Source organism: Glycine soja, chromosome 4 (assembly GCF_004193775.1).
Source record: "Glycine soja cultivar W05 chromosome 4, ASM419377v2, whole genome shotgun sequence".
NCBI lineage: Eukaryota > Viridiplantae > Streptophyta > Magnoliopsida > Fabales > Fabaceae > Glycine > Glycine soja.
In genome coordinates, this window is record NC_041005.1 from 8,821,011 (window position 1) to 8,834,316 (window position 13,306).

Here is a 13,306-nt window from a genome sequence, read left to right on the forward strand (position 1 = left end):
ATATTTTAAACTATTACTAGAAACAATAAACACACCTGCAAATAATGAAAGGAGTTCTTTGGTGATTCTTTGGTGCCTGATTCAGCCTGAAAAATAATAACACTTTGGTCAATCAACCGCTTCTATGACAAACATTTGTGTAATATGTAGAAAATAATTTGTGGCAATCAACTTGATATGATACAGAATTAAATTGCAAGGCATTTACTAAAGAAAGCAGTGAAGACAGAGTTCCAACAGTCATATATAAAGCTCAAATGATGGAAGAAGGTCTTCACTACATCATATTCTTTCTAGCTATATAAAGCTGAAATCATCATTGCAAGACAGGAATATATAATTAAGAAATGGCTCCAAAAAAACAATTAGTGTAAATTTTGAAATGGAAATGTTCCAATATGATCTGATTTGTATTGTAGAAATTATTGTCCTAGCATTTGGATGGAATCTCTATGCCCTTGCCCTGTTTCATTTGACATGTACTTAGATTTTGCTTTCCTTTATTGAATCTGATATCACAACATCATATCTTGGCATCTACAAATTACAGCTAGCATTTGGATGATGCTCTGCTTTTACTTTGGTCATGGCTCAAGTCCAACGAGAAAGATTTTACACTTCACTTTAATCAATGTTCTTCCAATGTAACACTAGGTTTCTGTACTTAGCTTGGGAGTGTGGGGGCTGGACTTTTGTAGCATGGGTTAGGTAGCAGGGTGCTATGGTGCTGGCTTTGTTCCTACTAATAATCATAGGAACCAGCTGGCCCCTAAAATTTGTAACTTCAGTACCACTGGTACTCATTATTAATATATCATATCTATGTTTGCTGACAAAAAAAAATTAAAAGAAACTATTTGTGTAAATTTTTAATATGATTAAGCATATAATGTAATATAAATTACTTAATTTATATGTATAAATTTCATAATAGTGGTTATTCCACTATCTACTATCCTACTATACCAGTTTTGGGGTGAAATGCTCTGCATCTGTATTCAGGAATTGATAATGATGCATACAACTCTCATTGACCATATTAGCCCAGAAAGGGAGCTTGCACTAGCCTAGCCTGAGTCTAAAGGGTGAAGGTTCCATGTGATGGGGTTAAACTGGTGGTATATTGATGGAAAATTTAATGGGATCTTAAATTGTGACCAGTCCTGATATCAATTGGTGGGAGGTATTGGTTTGATTGACTTAGGGATATTGTTGAAAATCAACCTATTGTTCATATGGAATTAGAGGTCAATTTGTTTTTTTAATAGGGCAGAAACATTTATCAGGCTGGAGGGGTAGAGAAGTGAATGTGCAACGGGATGGGTTGAGGTTGAGTACAACATGTTGGATTCTATATCCAGATGATGCAAAGGCCCAAGCTGTTCACTCAACAGAGGCAATGGAGCCTGATAGGGGGGCACATCAGGATTGACTGAGTTATATCCGAGTGCCATGGTACACAGTCCTTGAATCTCTGAACACAGATGGAGCTTCATAAAGGGCCACATCATGGTTAGTCAAGACATATCTGGACGGTACACTAAGCAAATGGTTTTTTTTTCCTAAAATACCAGAGAATGGAGTTCTTGCTCATAGTAATGCCACCAAAAATAAGAATCCAAGGAATGTAATTAGAAACCTTGGAACAAACACCCCCTTAGATATTGGGAAAAAACTCTAACAAATGAATGAAATTAGAAACCAAGGAATGTCTATTTTTCCTTGATTAGTAATATCAGCCTGTAGAGATTATAAAATTTGATTGCATCATACAAAGAAGGATTGGTGTAACAGAAAAGTGCAACAATGAAAGCTTTCTGAACCAAATTCTCATACAAGGATGTGAGAAAATGGGCTTCAAAGTAGAGTCTGTGGCTATAAATTCGTCAGCAGATGACTATTGTGGTTCATGCTGTTATGGTTGCAGAACAGGAGATAAGAAGGGAACTGACTCCACTTGGTTGGTTGATTCTGTAGGCAATGGTGCAGTGATCCTCACTGGATGTAAAGCTGAGAGATTCATACTTGAAAATGTAAAGAATGGAATGAAGAAAAAGAAGTGCTTAGGAGTGATTGCTGCAGCAAGTTGGAGGAATAAGGTAAGAAAGAAACTCCAAATTCAATACAAGGTAACCATCTCAGCATGTGGCTTTCTCAAGACTCGTCCTCTAATGATTTCTAGTGGACTAGTATGCTACGAAGACATAATTTGCACCAAGAAAATAATTAACTAGAAACTAAAAGTTTGCAGTGCAAACCTCCTATCATTTATGCTAAAACACACTGCATTATCCCATCTTCGCGATGAGTCCATGACAACTAAGAATATAGTGAGATTTCAACTCATGTAAGCAGACAAGAATAGACCATAGTCACTGTTTACATTATTTCCTGTTTATATAAATTTCTCGTTAAATATTTAAAGAAAAGGAAAATAGTAAAGTAGAGCTATTCACCAAAATAAATTTTAATATATAAATAACAATAATAAAGAAAATCATTAAGGATTACGTTGTTTATGCCCCTCAATAACTAAAAATTTTCAAATTGAAATTTTATATTTTGTTTCAATTATTTAAATTATTAATAATTGGGAAATAAATAATTTTAAATAATATTAAAAATGTTGTAAGGAATATATCTAGTGGGAGAGCTATTTTTAAATGATTGTGAGTAAAAATAGTAGGCTTAAATATATTTTTGATTCCTGATAAATATCTGATTTTGCGTTTACTCTTTAATAAATTTGTATTTTGCGTTGAGTTCTTAATGAAAAAAAATAATTTTATTTTGACCCTTAACACTTATTCTTAGTTCCTAATAAATTAGTAAATTTTGTATTTACTCCTTAATAAAAAAATTATTTGTTATTAGTCGACACTAAAAAAAAATTATTATTTTATTATGGAGTATATACAAATTAACTAATTTATGAGAGACTAAAACAAAATATCAAAAATAAAATATAAAATTGTTATTTTAGTAACGACTCAGCGTAAACCAAAAATTCATTAGAGACCGAAGAGAAAAATGAAATATTTATTACAAATCAAAAGCCAAAATAGTAAATTTCCTTCACTTGTATGATTTAATTAATTTATGATATTTAAAATTTATAATAATATTTTGAATAATATGTAAATATAAATAACAATTAATTATATGAAAACTATTAAAATTAAATATTATTTAAAATAAAATAATTAATCTTTTATTCTTTAATAGACAATTCATATTTCATTAGTAATTTTGTTACAAGAGTTGCTTAAGGTGTTTATTAGCAGTATCTTGTACTTGCGAGAGAAAAACATACTAATTGTTATATTTTGTAACATAAGTATTTTTTTTTTCTTAACATAATCATACAACATTAATTGATCATAGAAAAAATATATTAATTGTAATAAATATCTACAAAAATGATATTTTTCGAAAAAATTCAATCAGTCTTTCATTGAGGGTTTCTAATGATATTAATATTGCTTGTTGTAAGTATATTAAAATTAAAAACTATAAAAAAAAATTCATTGTTATTAATCAACACATTAAAAAATAGAAATTTCATATTATAAATTAATCAAGTAGAAACACATGTGACAAACATGTCTACTAAAATGAATATCTCTACACATGAGAAGGTTATTAAATAGACCTCACTTTGAATTTCAATCAATAAATAATTTTTTTGTAAATATAAAAAAAGCAAAAAAAAAAAATCACTTAAATATTATATATTTTAAAATCTAAAATTTTCATGTTCTTCCAAAGAAATTGCTGGACACAAGAGAAAGCACCACCAACCAATCTTTATTTGATTTCAAATCGTGAAGGTGGCCATTGCATATGGAGAAGATACACAAAGTTACCAACTTACCAATCAACAAAAAAAACTAAGATACACAAAGTTACCAACCAATAACAACCCATAAGAAAATTTTATATTTTTAATCATTTCTAAACGCACAAAGTATATTTAATAAACAAAAAGTACCTTGTGGTTGTGGCAGCAATAGATTCAAAAGCTTGTTCAGTCCTTATGCTTGTGGCAGCAATACGTTGAAAAACTTCTTGAGTAACTCTTCCAATTGATATAACTTCCTCTGAAAAAATGTAACGAAATTAATTCAAACCCACAATAAGAAGCTTTGTTCACTGTAGTTTCAAATTTCTGCTTTATTAGTCTTCTTTTTTTTTATCAGCAAAGATAAATTATATATATATAACCTAGAAGTACCAGTGGTACTGATTACAGAGTTAGTCACCATAAAAATGGTTCCTCAGTCAGACATCATAAGTCTGATTGGGAACCAAAATATGGGAAGCAAAGTATACATATATTGATCCCTACTCCCTAATGAAACCCCTACTGCTGCAAAAAATGATGTCTCAAGTTACTAGACCATTGACTAAAATGTAATGTAAAGTCCTTCTCCAAATTATGGAGCCAAGTCCACATTAAGAAAGTCGCGTCTTCAAATTACCGAGATTGAAGTTCTTCTAATAATATCCCTAATCATATAACAATATTTAATTGTTTGTTGTTAAGCACATTACTATTTATACACTTTAAATTTATGAAGCTACAAAGTATAAGATTTTTATGATGATATGTTAAAAATAAATTCTGAGTCACTATATGAAAACAAAAACAATGGTATCAATTTTTATTTTGATCAGCAAAGATATTATTTTATAGATATGTAAAGAGTTACCAGAGGTACTATATTACAGCAGTATGGGTACCATAGAAATGGTTCCAAAGTCAGACAAAACAGGTCTGAGAGGGAACCAGTATATGGGTACAGTAAATGTACATCTATTAGTCAAAAATATGTATCCTCTACTGATGCAAAAGCCGTGTCTAATGCTACTTGACCATTGATTAAAATGGATAGTAAAATCTTTCTCAAAGTGCCTGAGCCACGTCCATAGAGTGAATATTGCATCTTCAAACAGTTTGTTAGCATTAAAGGTTGCATTAGAGAACACTATGTTGTTCCTAAGCTTCCAAGTGGACCAAGTTAGAGCCAACCACCAGCATTGCCATCTCTGCATCCTAACACTATGCTGTTCCTAACACTATGTTGTTCCTAACAATGGTATCAATTGAATAATAACTACAATTAATGACTCTAATTTGTTAGGACTAAGCTCAGACATATTTCTTTCTCAAAGTTCTATTCCAGCCATGACCCAAGAGCATTTCTTTTAGACTTTTCCAAAACCTAGTGCCAAATAATTATCCAACTCGAATAGCAGTTGTTGGACTCTAAGTTTCAGTTCAAGCTTAACAATCAGTGTCATACTATTGATCAAAACAAAGCAGGTATAAATATGCAATACTAGACTCAAAATATGCAACAAACACTAGACCTAAATCAGTGTCACAGAAATTGGAAGAAAATATTTTATCCAAGCACAAACTTCAAGCCTTATTCCATGTATTGGGGGGAAGTTATGGCTGGCCATATGGGTAGAGGTGTCATAGAGGAGCAGGTATGGAGGAAGGGACCTTGGACTGCTGAAGAGGACAGGTTGCTTGTTGAGTATGTCAGGTTGCATGGTGAAGGCAGATGGAACTCTGTTGCTAGGCTTGCAAGTAAGAAACACCAAACTTTTTTCACTGTTTTGTTTCTTAATATATATGATTGGATTTTGACATTTATAAGTGACAATATAGCAAAAAAACAACTGAAATTGTTTTCAACTTCTACTGTTCATGTTGGCTACATTCATGTTCACCGGAAGCTCTTCATTTTGGAAAATTATACTATTGTCTGGTAGAAATTATGATATGATCTATGTATCTATAGTTTTAGTCAATCTCTACGTGATACGTAGTTGAGTTTTTCAATTCACAATAAAGACTAGATAAACTCAATATGTATCATGGCTGAAACCATTAATCTCTTGGTGCTTTGTAATTTTAATCTCTGGTACCACTGGTATTGGTTTACTTATTAATAAATATATATATTATTTTCAGCCTTCCAAAAAAAAGGATGAGAGTTGGAGAATTCTGCACTTGTCACTGCTATGGTGCAATCTGTGATTCGCATACAAATTTATTCTCAATCCACTCTCCAAGTAACTCTTCCTCCACATAAATAACAGTCTTTCCACCTTCAATATCATCTCACACCTCTATCCCACCAGCTCCCTGTATCAGCCACCTAATGACGAATTTGTCTAATTCTCTGTGAGGTAGGTTACAAGTTAATTAGTCAATTAATAAGTTTTTTTTCTTCTCTTCTCTTAATATTTGATGCATAATCATAACAAAAGACATCAACTATTCAAGTACAATCTCGATTGACGTATGTACGAATGATCTTTGTGGGGTGGTTGGAGGGCAGGAAACAAGGATAGATGGTGGGCCATTAATCATTGCTAAATATCTATGCATAAATAACCAGTTCACTTGGCACCTTTGTGGTCACAGCTCACAGAGAAAAAACACTCATTCCAATATAGAAAATCTTGAATCATGGTTTCATTAGGTGAGACTCAGATTACTCCTAATTGGGTATTGATTCTCTCCCCTACAATGATCTCATACAATGCATACAGAACAGTCAAAACCAGCCATAGAAAAAGTAGAATCCAATCCGCAATACAACCATACTGTAATGTGCTTTTGAAGTGCAGCATTATCATAAAAACATATGAACCATTGGTTTTATTATTACGAATTGCATACCATAATTTTACTGTTATGCAGCGTTCAACAACAATGAGTGCAAAGGGATACCATAATTTTCAGATTCAGAAGAAACGCACCTTTGTGTACTTAGTTTGAGGGTGTGACCTTCTTCTACTTAGTTCCAAATAGCACCCTGCAGTTCAAACATGTATACTATAGTAACTTGTTTCACACAATTAATTTTTTTCAAACACTACTACCGTAACATGAACAATGAGTGGAAAGGGATACAAATTGGGAAATAGGGTTTTTTGTTTATGTTAAGGTACAACCACAACATTCAAATACTAACAATTAAACACAAAGAAAAAGATTTTCACCAAAAATACCAAGACACAACTCAAAATAGTGGACATGCTTACCTTCACCAACACTGGAAAGGTCTGAAAAACCCACGACTTCGCATGCGTCGCGGTAGCGGTGGTGGGAGCAGCGGGTCACAGGGACAAGTTCTTCACGGCGACAACCTAAATCTCAGGCTGGTAGCGGGACGGACTTCACGGCGGTGCTAGGTTTTTCCAAGGTTGCAGTCGAGGCGCTAGGTTTTTCGAGTTGTAATTCAGGCAAGCAAGGGCCGCTGGTGCTTTGTTGCGAGAATATATAAACTCAAAAATCTACGACGGTGATTCGTAACACCGGCTTTGTATTTTTATTTCTACGACGGTCCAGCCATCATGACCGTCTTTGATGACTTCAACAACGACGGGCTTAAATACAAACGTCGTTGAACATGAAACGCTGCACATAAAAACTTTAATAATTACGGAATTGCCACCGTGTTGACAACAACGACGGGTTCTTCAGGTCCGTCTTAAAAACTGTGTCGTAGAAAGGCCTTTTTGTAGTAGTGGTTATTAAAGTGAGTGGATCATTTTTTTTTTCTTTAAGTGTTGCGTGGATGGAAATTAGTTGAGACAGGAAATAAGTTCTATACATAATTCTATAATAGTAACGGAGTGATTATGTGCATGTTTTTCGCAACCATTTTTTTAAGAATTTTTATTGCTAAGAAAAAATCGTTTAAAATTAATGGTAAAAGAAGGGGCCTAAAAAAATATTTTGTTTTTTATTTACTATTTTACTTTTAATTATAAAGTCAAAATAACTTTAATTTTTTTCTTATATTTTTAAGAAAATAGTGCATGTAATTGAAAATTATTTTCACTATCTCATGTTCAAATCAATAAAATGAAACAAAAAAAAAATACAATTCTATAAGTAAAAATAAAAATAAGCTCTTTTTTTATGTTGGAGGGGGTATGATAAGACCATTGGGCTAAGATAGATATTTTCTATCCTATGGACTTGAGTTCCCTTTCCTAACAAACCTACATCCACCATGAGGGTGTTACTTTGGGCACCCAGCACCCATGGTGAAAGGGTTAAAATGTTATTCACTCTAATAATATAAAATGGTTACAGTGCGCATTCGTACAACTTCATCCTCCCTCATTCTTTTCCCGCGCTTCTTCCTTTTACTTCTTCCACCGTGCTTCTTCTTTCGTTCATGCTCTGCTTCATCATTCTCCTTCTACTGCTTCTTGGTTCTCCTTCTGCTGGTTCTAGGTTGTCCTTGACGCACATAGTGGTCTCCTTCTTCCTTGTTGCAGTTGTTCTTCTTCAAGGTAAGTGGTTCTTCTTCCTCGTTAAGGTTTTCCTTCAGGCATGTTGTGAATGTTTTATTTGTTCCCTCTCAATATTGTTTCCTTGTATTTGGTTTGGTGTTATTGGTTGCTATTATTTGTTGAATATTGGTGATGTTTTGAATGATTTGTTTGGTTTGTTGTTGCTTGTCGCCGAAAAAAATGGAGTTTTTTTTAAAAAATAACTCATACGGAGCAACAATTCGTATGACCCATACGGATAAGTGATTCGTATGGGTGATTTTTTTTTAAAAAAAAATATTTAATTTTTTTTGTTTTCTATTTATAAAATATTTTTTTGTAATTGGAAAATTTTATTTGCCAATTATTTTTAAATTTTTTTGTAGTGTAATTTTGTTTTATAATAGTAAGTGTAATTTTATATTTTTTTTCTAATTTACTTGTTAAGTATTGAATTTAGATTATTAAGATGAGATTAGATTTAAGATTAGTAACATTAGATTATATTACTATGAAAAAAATTAGGTAGTTGTTACTAACATTAGATTGATAAACCAAAGATTAGATTATCTGGCCAAAAAATTTATTGTAAATATTGTAATATTATATTTATTTATCTTTTTAAAAAATTGAAACAAATATTTAAAAGATATTAAATTTATTACATAATTTGTTGAAACAAAAAATTTAAATAATTTTTACTTGTTAAATAAAAAATGAAAAAAAAATATATTTTAGTTATTACTAACATTAGATTAGATTAATTATTAGTAAGATTGGATTACATTTTAGATTATATTAGATTAGCAAAAAAAAGTTAAAAATTGTAATATTATTTATGTTTGAACATTTGACAATGTGCACCCTTGAACTGATTAGATTAGATTAGTAATATTGTAAATCCAATTTTGGTATAGGAATGTATAACAATGTGCTTAAATGGTTATTTATGTCTCAACATTTAACAATGTGTACCCTTGAATTGTATGTGGAATTTAGAATTGATGAATCAAGACACATAAGCTTAGGCTCTATTCCATCACCATCACGATTAAGCACCCTCAACAAGGAACTAAAAATGGTTCTTGTGACTCTGCCTAGTAAGAATGTTTACCTTTCATATTGTTGTCTCCATGTTTACATCAGAGACTAAAATTTCTGTCAAAATATTTGTACCATTTACACGAACATATTTATGTTACGTTTACTCACACATGTGACATGTCTATACTTATTTAGCTTTGGTAGTAGGACGATATGTTTGGTCAATTGTTGTGAAATACCCTAACAAGTAGTAATATGATACTGCCTGGCTCATTTCAAAGAGTAACATTTTGGCTATTTGATTAATGATTAATTAGGAATTGCATGCATTCCATACACTTTGTTGGTTTTGCTTAGGATGAGAAAAAAAATTTGAAATTTGATCAAATGAGAAAATCAAATGGTTAATTTTTTGTTTATAAAGGTTAATTTCTATCTTTATTTTATTTTACAAAATAAAATAAAATTCATCCTTACAAGATAAAACCTCGACATGGAATGATAATTGCATGCACTTTCTTTGGTTAATGGAGCATGTATTTGACGCTAAGAATGAATTGGCGTTCATCATGACGGCTAATTCATTGTCAATTTTGTTATATCATTGTATAATAATATGCTTAAATATCATGCTTGAATGTGAATTATGTCAAAATTAACAAATGAAGAACACGAACAGTGCTACGAAATGGCCAAGATGATGCTGAAGGTCACTTTTGTATCAGAGACTATTTTAAACACCGTTAACCCCAAGGACCAGGTCATCTTATTTTGATTTAATTAACATATCATTATTCTGTTATTTTGTGTAACTAATCAACTTATTTGTCTAATTCTAATGTTTTATATATTTGAAATGTAGATTTACAGTGAAGTTAGTAGGTCATTTGCTGTGAGGTGGAAAGATGTACTTGATCGTTTACGAAATTTGTTTGACAAGGATGGAAATTTGCATATCGCTCTCTACAACTAAGATTTGGACAGACCATCCATTGTAGCAGGGTGGACAACACTAAAAGATTTCTATCACATGATCAAAGATCATCAAGTGTCATTAACTCATTATGGTAAGAGTATATTCTTTCTCACTATATTCAAGAGCAGTAGCCATCCAAAATCATTCCCAATATGACACTCATTATACCATCAAGTGTCAAATTCTGTCACTTTCAACGTGCTTCTCACTCAGTACAAAATTACCTGTAGCAGCCCGTAAGCAACTTTGTAATTTACTTGCCAGCAATTCTTTATCTTCCAAGTTTTAAATTTCATATATTTGTGACATAACATTATTCTTAATATCAGAACGTTCCAAGCACTATATATTATTTTCTTAAAGACAAAGGCTTGACTCATTTGAATTTGGAGGACATTGCAGAATGTCGGATTGTGTTCAATCACTAGAGAAAGACAATTAAAATTGGAGTTGGATAGAAATATTTTTATGAAACCCAGTCCTTCAAAGCTGGCATGGAAATTGTCTCCGAATTCCCTAATCCAACAATTAACTATGTTTTATTTTGGTCATGTTTATGAATTAAATTCAAAATTATTAGGACTTGGAACATTATTCCTTTTAGTTGTGCTTTTGCTACAAACAATTTGTCGAATATTATCCCTTTGTTAGTTACCAGTTTCTTATATAATTGTTGTTTTACTATGTCTTGATCATAAATTTTTTGCAATATTGAAGTAACATTGTGCGACAAACACCGTCTTTTAGTAATTATTTTTGCCATGTTTATGAATTAAATTATTTTCAATTAATCACTAAATTAAATTTTAAGCAATCTAATGCTAGTTTTAGTAATTTTTAAAAGTTTATATATATTATCATTTTTTTAGCAATCTAATTACTAAATACATTTTTTATACCACTATAAAATAATATCACCAAATCAAAATTTCTAAAATTGCTAAAATTATTACAAAAAAAGTTTGCACTACAAAAAAAATTAAATATATAATTTATATAATTTTATTTACAATTAAAAATAATTTAGAAACCTACAGATTATCAATCCGTATGGTTTATACGGATTGTTGATCCGTATGTTCATACGGATTTCAGATGTACCTCTTCTTCTCTGGCGACGAATAACGACCCAACTTCACTGTATACTCCTAACGAAGCACATACACCACCGAACACCAAATACGCTTCGAAAACAACCCTAACGGAAGCAACCTCAACTATTGGAGTGAGATTTCGTGGAAACAAAAAAGCGCTGCTTAAATGAAAAATTGGTTATCCTATTTATAACCAAAAATACTCATAAGGGTATCTTTAACGTTTTAGAAAGCTACTGGGTGCCCCAAGCACTTCCCCCACCATGATGGATATGTAGAAAAACAAAAGGCCCCTTCTGTTACCACTCCCCTTTCTTACTGTTAAAACTTCCTAACCCAGTGGGTTTTTCGTGCACACCCACTGTTTGACACAATTCCTCATAACACTCACAATATCACCCATATATATATATATATATATATATATATGTTCTAGTTCCTCATCTTTATCCTCAATCTCAGACCAAAGAACCTTACATTTGTTCAATGAGCAAGAAAATCAAACCCACAAGGTCACTCCTAAACATAATCTCTTCGATGAAGAAATACACTTGAGAGAGATAAACCAAAATATGGATGATTGAAGTATTCCAAAAATCTCTCAGGATTCACTATATGTTCCTAAGACAATTAGAAACAAATACAATTTTGCTTATGTAATTAAGACCATAGAAAATAGTATTCCTTTAGGACAAGACATAGGAAAAGAATTCCATTTATTATCAAAAAACTCTATCTTTGAACATAACAGAAAATACAAATACCTATATATATATATATATATATATATATATATATATATATATATATATATATTAAATGTAATTCTCTCACACTCTCTCATATAAAATGATTTTTTTCATAAAATATATGTACTATTGGCTATACTATTAACAAGCTAACACTTTGATTGGATCCACCAATCAGTCCAACACTTGTTTAACATCTGACCTTTTGTTGTTAATATAATTTCATTTCTGTGCCTCCACAATGACCACACCTCTGCTACCCAAACTCCCCACCAAAGCTTCTTTCATTTTTAGCCCACAATCCCTACACCGACTCTTAAAGGAACCAGGGGAGTGTTTTATTTGTTCTATGGCTGTACATTTTTTCTGGTTACTGTTTCTCCTTACTAAAAATAACACATCTTTAGAATTTGAAATGAATAAAAAATTCAACAACAGAAATTTTTATTACATTTTTTTAAATTTTATCGTTTGAAATAAAATTAGTTTTAATTTTATGTACAAAACTAGTAAATTTTTTTGCAGAAATTAATATTTATTTATTAAAAATTATCTATTTAAATAAATACAAAAGAAGGAAGCAAAATCAAGCCCTTATTAGAGTTCTGAGTCTGGTCTTGTTTTAGTACGTATTACATAAAATTCTAGATAAATATTCTTGTCCCTAAAAACTTTGAGTGTGAAAAGGTGAGTGACCTAGTCACTGTAAGCATTGATTCTAGAAAGCTAAGATCAAATTGCATTTCATTTAGATTTTCTTTAGTTTTGAATTGTAGCCCAGTGCTTGTTATCTCACGATGAAATTCAACAATGTAGAATAATGTTATCTCACAATGAAATTCAACAATAAGATGTGAAGTGTTTTGATGGTCATACCATTAAATTTTGAAAATCATGTTGAATACTACCTCCATCTCATAATAATTGTGGTATAAAAAAATATTTTAAAATAATTGTCATTTTAATAGTTCAGTATAATATTTATTATTTTCCTTCATTTCATAATAATTGTCATATAAAAAAAGATTATTTTAAAATAATTATCATTTATATACTTGAATGAAATCTTTATTATTTTTTTACTCCTATCTCTTATAATAATGACATGAACTGCAAAAATTAAAAATAAATTAATA

At 31.0% G+C, this 13,306-nt stretch overlaps 2 protein-coding genes across 2 annotated transcripts in view; both read left to right on the forward strand.

The window, feature by feature from the left end:
* LOC114409247 (protein DETOXIFICATION 27-like) overlaps positions 1–7,672 on the forward strand; it is a 31,970-nt gene extending 24,298 nt beyond the window's left edge. The window contains exon 10 of the mRNA XM_028372640.1: positions 7,554–7,672. The gene's annotated coding sequence lies outside the window, so the exon portion shown is untranslated. The remainder of the gene's footprint in view (positions 1–7,553) is intronic.
* LOC114410507 (transcription factor MYB2-like) lies at positions 5,458–10,324 on the forward strand. The gene is made up of 3 exons (XM_028374497.1): positions 5,458–5,599; positions 10,020–10,111; positions 10,214–10,324. Exons 1-3 carry the CDS (start codon positions 5,458–5,460, stop codon positions 10,322–10,324), a joined length of 345 nt encoding a protein of 114 aa, XP_028230298.1.
* Positions 10,325–13,306: the final 2,982 nt, after the last annotated feature.